Source organism: Mixophyes fleayi, chromosome 3, assembly GCF_038048845.1.
Source record: "Mixophyes fleayi isolate aMixFle1 chromosome 3, aMixFle1.hap1, whole genome shotgun sequence".
NCBI classification, from domain to species: Eukaryota; Metazoa; Chordata; class Amphibia; order Anura; family Limnodynastidae; genus Mixophyes; species Mixophyes fleayi.
In genome coordinates, this window is record NC_134404.1 from 70,503,460 (window position 1) to 70,519,688 (window position 16,229).

The following is a 16,229-nucleotide window of genomic DNA, read 5'->3' on the forward strand; positions in this document are numbered from 1 at the left end:
ACTTTTTGCAGGCTTCAGATGTAAAAGTGATGCTTAATGACATCCAAGACTATTGGATATCGCTACCAAATTTATTCTGCACTGAAAAGGCTATTGCCGGTCCAGGCAATGAAGACAAGTGCTGGAATGGAATGTCCCGGGCAAGGTAATCTATAGCATGACTGTGTATTATCACAGACGGTGCAACATCCCCAGTGTGGTCATCAGAATATGAATTCATCTTTTTTTTTTTCTTTTTTTTTTTTTAACTATTTATTTTGAAAAATTACAATGGTATACAGATAAGAACCAGCAATTAGTACATTGCAAGAGTAGGGGGAAAAAACAAAACAGAAAACAAAACAGAACATGGTAAATGTCAATGTAACAGAAAATATTTGAGTAGCAAATATCAAAGACAACAACAGATTGTCATTGAACAAACAAGTAAGTATACAATTGTTACCCAGTTTACTCAAGAATCTATAACATTTTATAATAGTAAAGTATGGGGGGGGCACTGGTCATCACCGAAAAAAAAGAGAAAACATTCTTCCTTTTATCCTTTTTTTAAAAAAAAATAAAAAATAAGAGTTTCGAAGGAGAATACTACCCAGATACTCTGAAAAGGGGGACAGCTTCAAGAGTCAGGTCACCTATGAACAGGCGCGGGCTGGGAGAGGCGTGGCCGGGGGGCACACAGGCGGCCGCATCGCATGAAAAGGGATGCGGCCGCGTCATTGATGACGTGGCCGCATCCCCTGTCATCAGATGCGGCCGTGGTGGAAAGTATTGTATTTTGCATCCGGGGGGCGGCCGGCCAGCCTACCCCCCAGCCCTAATAGCAACCTGACCGAGCGGCCCGGGGGGCCGCTGCCCCCCGGGCCAGCCCACCCCTGCCTATGAACATAAGGAGTTCTTTTAGGAGGAAGGAGTTGGTGCAGGAGTAATGAATTCATCTTTTATATTGCAGTAAATACTTAAACAATCCATGCATACAGTATGTCTACGGGAACATACCAGTATTTATTAAAAAAAATAAATACTTTTTTTGTTGTAATAAGAAAAATATGTTTTGTTTGCACCAGCACCCTCAGTGTTAAGATGTGTTCATCTTTAGGTACATGCCTGAACGTATGGGCAACGGTCTGGCCAACCAGATAAGTAATCCTGAGATTGATGTGGACATTACAAAGCCTGAAATGACCATCCGTCAGCAGATAATGCAGCTGAAGATCATGACTAACCGCCTCCGCAATGCCTATAATGGAAATGACGTGGACTTCCAAGACACAAGTAAGTGGACGATGCAGAATTGTATTACAAATTGCTGTTGCTCCTAAAGCAGAAACAAAGGTCTGTTCATCATGTCCTCCTCAAGACCAGATTTTGTGTTGGCATTTGTCATTCTGCTTGTTTTCTGTAAGGATGAGATTAACGAATTAAGTTTGAGAAAACTAACATTAAATGGACTTAAGTCTATTTGCATCACATAATAATGCACGTCGCATAACATTCGTTGCATTGGGGCATCAACATGACATCACTATTGTGAGTGGAGAATATCTTGTACTTGTGATCTTGAGATGGAAACCCACTTGCAGGATAAAGAATAGGATATATTATTTTTAGGGCAGCTCAGTTGCCTAGTGGTTAGCACTTCTGCCTTACAGCGCTTGGGTCATGCATTCGATTCCTGACCATGGCCTTATCTGTGTGGGGTTTGTATGTTCTCCCTGTGTTTGTGTGGGTTTCCTCCGGGTGCTCCAGTTTCCTCCCACACTGCAAAAACATACTAGTAGGATAATTGGCTGCTATCAAAATTGACCTTAGTCTGTGTGTGTGTGTGTGTGTATGTCTGTGTGTGTGTTAGGGTATTTAGACTGTAAGCTCCAATGGGGCAGGGACTGATGTGAGTGAGTTCTCTGTACAGTGCTGCGGAATTAGTGGCGCTAAATAAATTGATGATGATGATTTTACTAAATGAATATGATGGAGTCTGCAATCCCTCTGCTATATCTAGGTAGGGCTACTGTAGCACAGACACATGGTACTCTATTGGTAACTAGTAGCCTCCTCTCTCTGCAACTGCTGGTTTCCTACAGCACAGGTTACACTACCAGCTCTGTTGTACAACTGTCAGACAAAGAGCAGACAGTTCCATCGTTGTCAGTTAGCTGCACAATGCAGCAGAAAGTTAAGCTGGTCCCATAAAAAAACAGCAGTTAAAGAAAGAGATTTGACACCACCATCATTGCTTTAGATTAGCCCAAAGGTGTACAAACTGCTTATTGGGGTCTCTGTCAGATATGCAACACCTTATATTGTAAACCTCCTACCATACGGTCACAGACTAATAGACCACTGAGGTCTGGAGTGCTAACTAAAGAATAGTTTAAAAAGAATGTATTGTATTGTATGTAATAATCACTTAGGGCCTGATTCATTAAGGATCTTAAATTAAGAAGTATCTTATTTCAGTCTCCTGGACAAAACCATGTTACAATGCAAGGGGTGCAAACTAGTTTTCTGTTTTGCACATATGTTAAATACTGACTGATTTTTCATGTAACACACAAATATCAACTTTAAATTTCAGTGTACAAATAAGCTATCAAGTATTTGTGTAATAAATGAAAAAACAGTCAGTATTTAACTTATGTGCAAAACAGAAAACTAGTTTTCACCCCTTGCATTGTAACATGGCTTTGTCCAGGAGACTGAAATAAGATACTTATTAATTTAAGATCCTTAATGAATCAGGCCCTTAGTTAGTAGGTTAGTTTACATTTATGAAGGTGGAAACATACATGTAATCCTGCTGCTTGACCCGAGAGTAGCGTGACAAGATCATTGTTCATTTTCATCAGTCACGAGGGTACCCTAATTGGACTAGATCCGGACGTTTCCCCTCTCAGGTCCGGTGGTCAGATCACTTCCCGCATACACTGGGGCCTGTTAGAGGGTCAGGGAATGACTGCACACACATAGGCTGATAGTTGCCATCTTCTAACTGAATTTCACATCATGCCCAATAGTAATCCTATCAATTAAATAAAACCATTATCTGGCATTTGGTCATTTTTAGGCCACACAATGCAATATGGAACCAATTGTCTGACATCAAACAAGACGTCGCAGTGGGTGGCCAGCTTAAAAGTGTTTAGTGAAATTACAGAGTACACTAGGGTGCCCTCCTGAGTTAACCTCCATTGCTGTCATTTTGCAGGTGATGATATCAGCGGTTCGGGGAGCGGAGATGGCTGCAGTGACACAAGTTGCGTCAAAACAAAAGTTTCTGGAGAGTCCACAGTTGTACACACAAAGACACAAGTAGTTCACAATCCGAATGCACCAGAGGTGCCGGGAAGCAGCACCAGCGTAATCTCATGGAACCTTCTTCTTCTACTCGCAGCTTTGCTTGTTGCACATTGTGCCCGGTGGTAACTTGTATGAATTGAGATATAAAAGGAATGCAGTTTACTTTGCCCCATAAATAAACTTGACATTCTTCTATATTTGGAAATGAATGAGAATGGAAAGGGAGAGAGAGAGTGCTGGAGATTAGGCCACTATAACACTGTGCTCATCTACAGGCTCATCCTGCCTCCGTACCTGTACATTTTTTTTTTTGTAATTGCGTGTATTTTATTTTCTGATACAGATAAAACACATCTGGCTGTTCTTTTTTTTTTTTTCTTTGGTTGATAGGAGAAAATTGTTATAAGTGACATAAAGTCTCACTAATATTGTGTCTCTTTTCTAAGATTAAAAAATAAAATTTTAAAAAAATATAAAATGTAAAATATTTATTAGTAAAAGACATACAGTTCTATACATATACAACTGACAAACAGAGAGAAGCAATGTATGCAATTTTCTTTGTTTCTATATAAAGTATGTTTTTCTTTAAATCCGTCACTGGGAGTTTTCTTTGGTTAGAGACAATACAGAATTGCAAAGAGCCACCATTGATTGATCGTTACTGCGGATTTTGGTTAATCGTTAACTATTATCTGAAAAGTTTAGATGAGTGGTCTGACACCGTCATAATGGATGTTTATCAACATAGAGATGCAGAATTTTTAGACAATTTGTTTGATGGAAAGAAGGTTCCAAATTTGTGCTGCGTATGCTATTCATTGTGAAAATGCGGCAAACATTGTTAAGGATGATTTTGCATTAGAGAGAAACAAACAAACTTGAAAAAAAAATTTTTTAAAAAATATATATATATATAGGAATTTCTTTTTCTTCCAGGGATAACACATAAATTCATGTGATTCTTTTACCAATTTAAGCAATCGTATGACTGATTCCCACTATGAAAATGGACAGGCATTTGTATGCATTTCACAAACCGATAGTACTTGCATTTTCAGGTTTTTAATTTACTTTTCTGTAGTGAACAGCAGTACACCAATTGTAATATTTATCTGCACTCCGCATTAAAAATCAGCATTACAGTAAGTATTATAAGACAGGCTTGGACAACTTGTGGCTCTCCAGGTGTGGTGGGACTTCAACAGCCAATAGCTGGTAGAACATGCTGGCACTTGTAGTTTCAGAACACCTGGTTATCCAGGCCTGGTGTAAGGCAACACTGTCTCTTTGTCAGAGACAATTTCAATTCCATTTTCAAAATCGATAGTTATCGTCCTTTTCCCTATATTATTTGTCATGCCTTGAGCCCAGGGGTGGGCTAGTAACTTTTGGCCGGGAGACGAACACCAGGTAGTGACCCTGGCTCTTCTACCTCCATGCTACAATGGAAAAATGGGTGTGCCGGGCGTGTGGGTGTGGTTTTACATAAGCAATGGAACAGGAAAAATTGTTAACCGTATGTCAAAGATCTGTAATCTAATATTACACTTATCAGCCCCATGTGCTATAACATCCAGAGAGTATTCAATACAATAAATATTACCCATCTTCAGAGACTGTCCCGTAAGTTAACCCTTATCACCCCAAGCCAGTAACACTGGGCAGCTATTGCTCAGCTGCCCGGCGATAAATTGTTTTTAAATGGCAATGATCAGGGATTTTTTTTGTCTGTTGTAAGTGACAATAATAACATTCTACTTATTGCTGGAGTATGGAGTCTATTGATAAATAGGAGCCTTTGCCACATACACAAATGCCTTTAAGGCCTGTTTCCACGGTTGTTTTATAGATAACATATTGTGGGGACTAATAGGATTAACAACACTAGGGGCCTGATTCATTAAGCATCTTAAATTAAGAAGTTTCTTATTTCAGTCTCCTGGACAAAACCATGTTACAATGCAAGGGGTGCAAATGAGTTTTCCGTTTTGCACATAAGTTAAATACTGACTGTTTTTTCATGTATTACACAAATACTTGTTAGCTTATTTGTACACTGAAATTTAAAGTTGATATTTGTGTGTTACCTGGAAAAACAGTCAGTATTTAACTTATGTGCAAAACAGAAAACTCATTTGCACCCCTTGCATTGTAACATGGTTTTGTCCAGGAGACTGAAATAAGAAACTTCTTAATTTAAGATCCTTAATGAATCAGGCCCTAGATCTGTCCTGGACAGGGCCACCCTTTGTTTCCACATCTGCATTTATTTTGCCTACCGTGCATGTCCCTGTTTTATGTGTAAAGCAGGTTCCCCACAGTCTGGCTCTGCAGAGCACTGTGGTGCCTTATAATAGTAATTATGGTAAGTGTGCAGGACATGTTCCCCCATATTTTACAGTCTACCACTGGGGTTTTGGGTGTAGAATCATCTTTCAGTGTAGTGAAGTGCTTACTATAGTTCATTTTATGCTGAGCCGCCTTCAGGTGAGAGTCTATGAACTGCTGAGGAAGAGCAATGTCTTCAGTGTCTGTCAGCATATGTAATATTCAGCAGTATTCAATGTTTGCTTTGAAGAAAAGGTGGTTTCATGCAGCTGGACAGATATATGGAACAGATGAAATACACGTGTCATAAAGTCTATTCTGGTGGAGTAATCTCTTGGTTAGCGTCTCAGTATACACAAGTCCTTATTGTTCTATCTTTCTTTCTGCAAATTTCCTCCTTTGATGTCTGTATAATCACCATTTTTAGTGATGGGAAAACCATTCCTAATTAGTAAAATACACAGCCAGACTGGATTAGAGATCCAAATGATGCTTGATAAACCCAGTGTATTTCTGAGTTACAGCCTGATGCTGAGTTGGACGCGTGTTGGGCATAATTTATGTTTAAATATGTCACCCTGTAAAACTAGCGTATTTTCTAATTGATACTATAATATCTTCTACTGCCAACACTCCCACACCCTCATGTCAAGGCCCTGGGTCACAGATGATGTACTGGAGGGCCACATGCTTGGCACTGACGAAAAACAAAGAAGCCAGAAAGAAAAGTAATATATTTAGCAAAATTTGTAGGAGTTCATTTACAAAGTAATATTTTTTTCCCTGTAGTTAGATAACCTCTTTAACAACAAAACCATACTATTCTACGCTCTCGGAGGGCCTGGTTCATTAAGGATCTTAAATGAAGAGGATCCTTGTTTCAGTCTCCTGGACAAAACCATGTTACAATGCAAGGGGTGCAAATGTGTTCTGTTTTGCACATACGTTAAATACTGGCTGTTTCTTCATGTAGCACACACATATCAACTTTAAAATTCAGTGTACAAATAAGCTATCAAGTATTTGTGTGTTACATGAAAAAAAACGCAGTATTTAACTTATGTGCAAAACAGAACACACATTTGCACCCCTTCCATTGTAACATGGTTTTGTCCAGGAGACTGAAATAAGGATCCTCTTCATTTAAGATCCTTAATGAATCAGGCCCGGAATGTCCGTGAATCCTCCTGATTTCCTGGGATAGTAGGCCACCCTCTTGGACTTCATCTTAGTCTGAAGAGGGCAGGGAGTGCCAGCGCGAGGCCGTAACAATGCAAATCACGTCCCCTGCACTTGTTCCCTGGGTCCCAGAGGGGAGGTCCAAAAGAAGGCATATGGGAACAAAACCTATATATGGACAAGTGTGTATTAAATACACCAGAAACCAGACCCTTTTCATTAGTATACTTCTATTAAATTCTTCTCTACACTTTGTGGTTTCTTCCAAGTGATAGGTAAATGTGTAACATACATATATAATACATGAGAATGGACTCTTTATATTCTTAGTCATTAGACTGCTTGTTAACAGACATTACTGGAATAAATGTGCTATGATGCACCTATTAATTAAATACTATGCAAAATATAATTCATGACACGTGGAGGATATCTTAGTCAGAACCTGAGGTGTCGGAGTAATGTAGAAATGCAAGAGTGACATTCACTTTATAGGACATCACATGTGATTGCACATAATTGGGGCTGGGGGCAGTGTATGGGAGTCCGCACAGTCAACAATCACTGCCAGATTTTGACCCTGCTTTTGAGTTTACAGTAATATGACCTTGGCCATTACTTTCACTGTGCCCCTTTTTATGCCATGCTAAGCGCATTTCACACTTGTATGTTGCCAGGGCCTGCTGTGCGGAATAAAGTTATTTCCGCTTTCTTTCAACTGGACGTAAACGTGGGAACAACGTGTCCACAGTCATTTTGGGAGCCGGTGCTCATGGGTGGATATAGGATCAATAGTAAGAATATTGATTAGCATAAGGTAATGACAGTAATTAAGGAGAGAAGGGGAGAGATGGGAACAAATGAAAATCCCACCACTAGTAAAATGTAATATATTACATATGCTGTAAGGGTAGTTCTGCTGTGACTAAATGGTGGATGACAATGATGGATGTATATGAAATGGGTGTATAAAATGTGACAATATTATAACTTTGTTATTGATATAAAACTTGTCATCTCCACCGGCTGCTGTTGGGACATGTTTTGTTGCCACATCATCCTTTACACCCAGATAAAGGGAATCTGAAACAATGTGACTCCCCTCAAAGTCCACCCAGAGCTTCAAAGCAACAAACCATCATTTGGTTTCTATCTGAACTAGGTGGATGGTTACAGTACTTCCATACTGGCAAACAGCACAGGAGAACCCTTTACTGCTGGAAGTGTGTTCTAATGCGTACACAAAGAAATGTCATTTTTTTAAAAAAAAAAAAAATTAAAGTTACATTAAACAAAGACATCCCCAGAACCAGCTGACATTCTACTGCTGTAATGTAGAACGGAAGAGGGAAGTGCTGCCTTTACTGATAACTGTCACATTCACAGCTACTTGGAACATAGTCCGTACTTGTATGAGCCCTAAGCTCACCATGAGATGAGTCCTTCTCAGTGTGCAGACTCTCTGGCGTTTGGCTCCTTCTTCCTTTGGTTGAGGACATTTTGCTACTGAGCTTCCCTTTTAAAACAAAGGGAAGTAGTTAAGGCGAGCAGTAGCTGTATGAGGTCTATTGAGAGCATCCCATAATTTCCCTGTTATATTAGCTCCCACCTTCCCAGGATCCTTCTCCACTGTAGGAAAACTGTAGATCCGCTGCTGTGGTTCAGCTATAGCTAAGTATAACAATTACAGAGCTGCAGGTGACCTAAAGACGTGCTGGGATGTAGTGGAAGCGATGAGGAGCACAAGCTGAGAACATATATTAGGTCAGATCTAATCTAGAACATGTAGTGCAAGATCAAATAAAATAATAAGAAAAGGCAGTAAGTAATTATGAAGTTATAATGATTCATTCTGACGATTTCTGGTGTCTTTAAAATATGTAAACAATAAACCTGGAATTCAGGCTGGGTACACACTACAGAGAACTTCTCCCGATGCCATATCAGTAACGACTCTATCTAATGACCAAACCGAGGCATCACCTCCTTGTGTCTGCAGTCGCTGATGCCTCAGCTTTTCCTTACATTGAGAATAACTTATAGTGACTATAATACCAGATCCATTCAGTACAGATAGCAGAAATAACAACACTTGTTATAAAATTATATTTTCTTGTTATCTCAAATACTAGATTCCCATTTTGCTGCATTGCACAGATTGTGTTACTCTGCACATAATTCTTTTCCATCAGACGGCTCAACAGTCTATTCTGTGAACTCTTATAACTCAAGAAAAAGGAATTTAAAAAGAAAACAAAAACACCTAAATGTAACAGTGGACTGTACCACTAAATAGTGCGGTCAACTAGATGTGCGTCCCATGACTGCACACAGGTGATTAAAAACCACCAATCGTAACACCAAAAAAAAGCTGTGAGAGACCCGGGGGTAAATGTATCAAGCGGAGAGTTTTCCGGCAGGTTTGAAAAGTGGAGATGTTGCCTATAGCAACCAATCAGATTCTAGCTATCATTTTGTAGAATGTACTAAATAAATGATAGCTAGAATCTGATTGGTTTTTCAAACCCGCCGAAAAACTCTCAGCTTGATACATTTACCCCCCGATGTTTGAAATAGATGTAAATATGAAAATAAACACTATTTTGAAATGCAGAACCCACAGAAGAAGCCACGTTCGGTGAATCACTTTTGAGGAGAAATAAAACAAGTGGTTGTACATTTTATTTACTTCGTTACACACACACACACACACACACACACATATACTATATATATTTATTATACCTCACTATTTTAATTTCATTTTTCTTAGTGCTATCTATTCATATTCATTTACTTGTTAAATCTGATGAATTGATTTTAATTCTCAATTATATTATATACATCCATTCCATATACATCCATCCTTTCCCCCCACCACATTCACACTGTAGTACTACCCTATACAACATATTACAATTTACTTAGTAGTTTGATTTCACTATCAATTTCATTCTTTATTATTTTCATTTACAATAATTTATCATTACTTCTCTCCACTTTTGCCATTTGCCTCTATAAAGTACTAAAGATGAGCCCTTTAGTATTGTAAGTGCGTTTCATACTGTAAGTGCATTCAGACGAGCACACAAATCAGTGTAAATTATAAAATCAAAAAGTAAAATTGTGATAGTTTAAATAAAGACGTCCCCAATGTCTGTTTCCTAGTGGAAATACAGAGGAAAGTGCTGCTATTAATTATAACTGTAGTTCTCAAAGGTACTTGGGAAAGAGTCCCGACTTGAATTGGCCCTAAGCTCATGATGAGATGGGTCTTTCTCAGTGTGCAGAGTCTTTGCTGTTTGGCTCCTTGTTCCTTTGCTTGCAGATATCTTGCCACTGAGCTTCCCTTTTAAAACAAAGTGAAGTAGTTTAAGTGCCCCGTTTCCTGCATCCCATAATCTTTCTGCATGTGCCTGTTATACTAGATCACACTTTCCCAGGATTCTTCCCAGGTGTAGGAAAACTGCAGATCTACTGTTGTTGTTCAGCTATAACTTCCAGAACATTGTGCTATACCAGTTTGATGGGAGTTAAAGAGATCTACACCTGCAGTAAAATCTAAGGTGGAATCAGATTGGATACTTATTCGGTTGTTACTAACCGTAAAGGTGTCTCTTGACACTGCAAACTGAGGGGTTTGGCCATGTTTGGCGTATTGTATTAATCATAATTGCCAACTCTCCCGGAATGTCCAGGAGACTCCCGAAATTCGGGTCAGTCTCACGGACTCCCAGGAGAGCTGGCAAATCTCCTGCATCCTGCTACTGTCTTCCCAAAATGACGCGATTCGCAGTGAATCGCGTCAGATTGGCCATGCCCCGCCCCCTCCCGTTCTCCCGTCACGCCCATCTCCCGGCAAGAAATTCGCAAAGGTAGGTAAGTATGGTATTAATGCTGCATTCCTAAGTCAATCTGTAATCATAGGAATTCTAAATCAGCAATGTTCAGAGTGCAGGAAGATCTCAATATACAGAATGAAGGATTTGTCTTAAGTACCAGACAGCCGGTTCCCTCTATGAAGGCCACCTAAACTAACCAACTATAGACAAGATAATATCTTGTAGTGACTATATCGCCAGGTTCAATTAGTAATAGAAGTGAGTGCTGGTGCAGCAGTATGGATTGCTTGAATAACAACACTCTGTCCCTCCAGTTGGATGAGAGCACTTACGGCTCCTTGTAAATAGGAATGTTTGTTGCTGGTATTTACCTGACAGTTGGCGACATTCATCTTTGTGAAGTTCATCCCATGATCTCTTCTTGCACTGTTTGCAACATGTGTATACACAATAACAGCGCAGACATGGTGTCAGCTTCACACCTACAGAGCGGCCGCACTGGTAACAGTATTTGAAGAAGATTTTTCTAAAGAGAAGCAAAAAAGGTATCGGCACCATGAATGATAAAGCTATACATAAGGTAGATAACAACTCTCACTGAGATAATGGCGCGTTCTCTTCATCAGCTGTGTCCTTCCTTCTCCCTTTTGTCTTTGCATCTCTGTGCACATCAGCACCACCTGCAGCAAACATAGTGATCAGACAGAGATTACATATACATATGTGGTCTTATCTTACAGCATATGAAATGCTTCACTGTTCTATGATATTTAAAAAGAATGTTCTGTCTCCCATTTCTGTGTAAGGACGTGTTTTTTTAGCCATAACATTGTCACCAGACATAGGGCAGGTGTAAGTGCCGACTGATAGTGATGACTGTCACGGCATAATCTTTTAATTAAAAACTACACATATGCGTGCCACTAGATAGCAAGGAATAGTATGCAAGGAAGATTGACTATGTATAGTACACATTAACAACTTCCTGATTTATGCATTTCGGGCCTGATTCATTAAGGAACGTAAATGCCAATATGTGCCGTATTTTGCATTAAAGTGCACTGTACTTGCCCAAAAACGGCCTAATGAATGCAATTTATCTTTGAACGCAAATGACACTTTCGACAGCCTATGATTTCAATGACGGAATGGGGAGCAGAAGGGGCGTATGCACATAGTCAATGTACAGTGGGCGTGCCAAGCTCGAGCACATGCAGCAGCGTCAGATTCAAGCTTTGGGCATAGGTACGTATTTTTCAGTCGTCTCACTTGCACCAGCTAGAGGTCAGGTGTAAGTGCCGGGTGACAGTGATGACGGCTGTGTATGCATGCAAGAACAGGTGTTTGCAATCAACAGCAAGTTTAAAAATGTATTTTATCTCATACTTGCCAACTCTCCCAGAATGTCCGGGAGACTCCCGAAATTCGGGTCAGTCTCACGGACTCCCGAGAGAGCTGGCAAGTCTCCCGCATCCCACAATTGCGGGGCTAAAAGGACGCGATTCGCGGTAAATCGCGTCATTTTGCGACAAAACGGCATATTTGTTGTGTGGGGCGGGGCCAAAATGTTGCATTTGACCGCGCTGCGGCCCCCTCCCGCCCTCTAGACACGCCCCTCTCCTGGATACAGCTTGCGAAAAGTAGGCAAGTATGTTTTATCTATACTATTAACAGATGACAATAAATGAATACATTTTTTTTCTGTGAGTCCTGCTGGGACTTTATATTGAACATATGTATTGTAGGTATTCTTCAGGTCTGGTTGTAGCTGAATATGGATGTGCATATTGCTGCACTACCAACGTTTTTTGGGGGAAAAAATGCACAATATGTTAATTTTTTGCGTGCCTTAATGAATCAGGGTCTTAATGTAATTTTTTTTTATTTTTATTAAACACAGATTTTTATTAATGATTAAAGTATTATGAGTAGAACTTCTTTTATAATTGCGTTCTCATGGGACCTTATATTGCACATATGTACTTAGATTTGAATACGGGCGTACATACGCTTCGGTTCCGTACTCATTTTAAAAATGCAACTTGCATGGAGGTTGCATTTGAAGATGCATCAGGCCCAGTATTTCTTAAGTTCCCTCTTTCACTGTAGCCATGCATGCCATGTGTCCTATGAAATTAACTGGTAAGGTTACAGTCCCTATATAATACATTCAAATTTGCTACCATCTGAAAACATTTTTCAGAGGCAAGTGAATCTATACATATTGTTTTTGGAACAATGTATGCAGATACACTGTGGATCTCTACACCTACACTTCATGTCCTGACCACTGGTTATAATACAAGTCTATACACTTTATAAAGACGTAGGATACTGCACCTACTCCATATAAGCAGATTACTGGACATGATCATAATAAAAGTCTTTTACACTGTACTGAGACATAAAACACTACAACTACCAACAGACCACCAAACATCATCATAACATAATTATATTACACTCTATACAAACAAAGGACACTGCACATACCCAACATGACCTGACCACTGATCATAATATAATTAAATTGTCATAGATTTAATTAGAATTTGCACCACTGGAACCAAACCTGCAGCCCTCTTATAGTGTATTTTTTTTTTACCTTCCTCCATCAAATGATGGATGACCTGACCACTGTACATGATCATAATACAATTCTATTACACTCTATACAGACATAAGACACTGCACCTACCCAACATGACCTGACCACTGTACATGATCATAATACAATTCTATTACACTCTATACAAACATAAGACACTGCACCAACCCAACATGACCTGACCACTGTACATGATCATAATACAATTCTATTACACAATATATCAACATAGGACACTGCACCTACCCAACATGACCTGACCACTGGACATGATCAGAAAGAATACAATTATTTTACAATATATATACAGATATAGGACACTATATCTGTATATATTCAACATGGCCTGGCCACTGGATATGGTCATAATACTATTCCATTACACTCAAAACAGACATAGAAGATTGCACCTATTCAACATGACAAGACCACTGGGCATTATTAAATAAACTTATACAAGAAATTATGATAATGCAATATTACAATCTATACCACTGGTACCAAACCTGCAGTCCCCTATACTACCCCCGCAGCCCAGGGCATGAGAAGCAGTAGGATACAATGTATTTTTTGTTTTACCTCTCTCTACCTCTACCTACCAAATAAGGGATGCCCAGTACTCTACATTATTAAACCATGTCTGCTCGTGCTGCATCTTTAATCTCCTTCTCCTCTTTGGATACCTCACTCTAATCCCTGAAGAACTGCCTAACTTATACAGACACAGGAATGGATATTACAACTGGAGTGGCATTACCTCTGCATCAGATAGACTGTGACACGGAACATGTGGGCAGCATGGAATCCGCCATATTGGAAATATATGAACAGAGATTTAAACCAATATATAGATGCAGTTGAGGAGACCGTAGTTAAATTAAAACGTGACCCATCAGATGAGACCCCAGATTTAAGAGAGCTTGTACACTAGAGATACACTGCGCTTCAGAAGAAGAATACAGAGGAGGCCCTGAGGTAGGATGAAAAATATGTCCAGTTTAAAGAACAGCTAAGAGACCTGAGAAAACAAATGGGTGTGTCACCGGCCCTTGCAGACAAACATTTGGAAGATGAAGATGAGGAGATCGCTGTCACCCAGAACACTCCTATAACACAGTTGGAGATGGTGAACCCAGTGAAAAACAAAGTATGTGGTCACACGTACGAGAGAGAAGCAATTGAAAGGATGACTGAAAACAAACTTCAGCACTTATAGCACATGCAGGTAACATTGGCAAACAGCAGTAGCTGAAAGGAAAAGTGGTGCAAGATGGAATTGTCCTTGGGAGCCTCCCACCCACCCTTATAATGGATCTTAAAAAGGACATGCACACTTTTACAAACCAAGCACATCAGCGACAAGGAGTGCCACTTTTGTGGCTGAATTGCTTGGTTTGTTTGGGCCAATCACAAAACAAGGTAAAAACATCTTTTATAAAGGTGAAATTTTTCTGTACAAAAACATAAAATTGCCAACATGCCATTTTACCTTAATATTAATAAGCATGCCTGCATCACCTAGCTTTCTTCTTTCAGCTAGATCCCAGCACCTGCAATCTACATTGTGAACATCCTCACCCTCATCAGTGTGTACATCATCATCTCTCAATACTAATTAATCCCGGCTTGAATCCACCACTACAGAATTCTCTGTACTTTGATCTAATTACCAGTAAAGGCTTTGATCTAATTACCAATAAAGGCCTTCCTTGTGGAATTTGTAGACATAGCTCTTAAACCTAGGATCAAGCATAGTCGCCAAAATGTAGTGATACGATTTCCAGAAGTTGATAACTCTTCGATCCTGGCGAATCGATTAAAGTACTACATCTACAAATCTGACCTACTTAGCGTAATTTCTTTGTTTCATCTCCTCATTTCATTTTTTAAGGTGCTTTTCCAAATGTCTAATTAAGGGAATCACTTTGTTCAAGCTATCAGTGTCTGAACTGAGTTCACAGGTGACTACTTTGAATAGTTTCTGCACCTTGCACAACACGGAAAGTATTCTCCACTGCGCTGGACTAAAATACATTCCCCCTCCTTTCCCATGTCATGGCTTGTGGAGTAAGCGTGGATGGCTTTTCGCTGTTCCTCCATCCTAAGAATCATATAAAGTGTGGAATTCCACCTTGTTACCACCTCTTGCTTCAGTTGGTGGCAGGGCAAAATAAATTGTTCTTACAGCAGCTGCAGTTACCTACATGCTATTGCAGAATGATGAAAATATCCCGAAATTTTTCGGGTCACAGACAACATCTCCTGCACGTCCCTGTAATTTTTCAAAAAGCTCTGTACCACCAAGTAGATTGTGTGATGGATTTCACCCAGCTGTAATGCTCTCACAATATTGGTGGCGTTATCATAAATGATATATCCTCAGGAGAGTCCAAATGAGATAAGCTATGTTGCAATGACATCCCTTAGGTTTTCAAACAGGTTGTCATTAGTATGTCTCTTAGTGAAGCCACTGATACACAGAGTAGCCTGCCTCGGAATAGTCTGGCGTTGTTGGGAACATCCTTCTGCTGTTCTTGCTGCTGAAGGCAATTCACCAACCCAGTGGGCTGTCACAGTCATATAATCTTTAGTTCCGCTTGTCAACATATCTGTGGTTAAGTGTACAGTGGGTAGAATGATATTTTGTAACCCAATAACTACATTTTATGGAACCATCCAGCAGAGGTAAGGAATTGATTTTTTAGTAAAATGGTATTGTGATGGAATTTGGTAACAGGGACACAGGACCTCAATTAACTGTCTAAAATCAGCTGCATTAATTGTGGATATTGGATGCAGATGTAATACTAGCATAGTTGCCAAGGCGTATGTGATCAGCTTTGCAACTGGATGACAGCTTCCATACTTGCTTTCTCTTGCAAAGGATTGCAAAGGATTGTTTACAGTCAATTGTTGTAAACTACTAGTAGTCTACTTCTTGGCCTACTTCTGAGTTGAAAATCCACCCC

At 39.7% G+C, this 16,229-nt stretch overlaps 2 protein-coding genes across 2 annotated transcripts in view; one reads left to right on the forward strand and one right to left on the reverse strand.

Moving 5' to 3' along the window:
* The window catches only part of GPC1 (glypican 1), a 57,461-nt gene extending 53,568 nt beyond the window's left edge, over positions 1-3,893 (forward strand). The window contains exons 7-9 of the mRNA XM_075201695.1: positions 12-145; positions 1,100-1,275; positions 3,209-3,893. Coding sequence (XP_075057796.1) covers positions 12-145; positions 1,100-1,275; positions 3,209-3,426 — 528 coding nt within the window. The 3' untranslated portion in view covers positions 3,427-3,893. The remainder of the gene's footprint in view (positions 1-11; positions 146-1,099; positions 1,276-3,208) is intronic.
* A 5,584-nt stretch (positions 3,894-9,477) lies between these two features.
* The window catches only part of ANKMY1 (ankyrin repeat and MYND domain containing 1), a 60,244-nt gene continuing 53,492 nt past the window's right edge, over positions 9,478-16,229 (reverse strand). The window contains exons 15-17 of the mRNA XM_075201694.1: positions 11,251-11,332; positions 11,024-11,178; positions 9,478-10,159 (exon numbers count right to left, since the gene is read on the reverse strand). Coding sequence (XP_075057795.1) covers positions 10,005-10,159; positions 11,024-11,178; positions 11,251-11,332 — 392 coding nt within the window. The 3' untranslated portion in view covers positions 9,478-10,004. The remainder of the gene's footprint in view (positions 10,160-11,023; positions 11,179-11,250; positions 11,333-16,229) is intronic.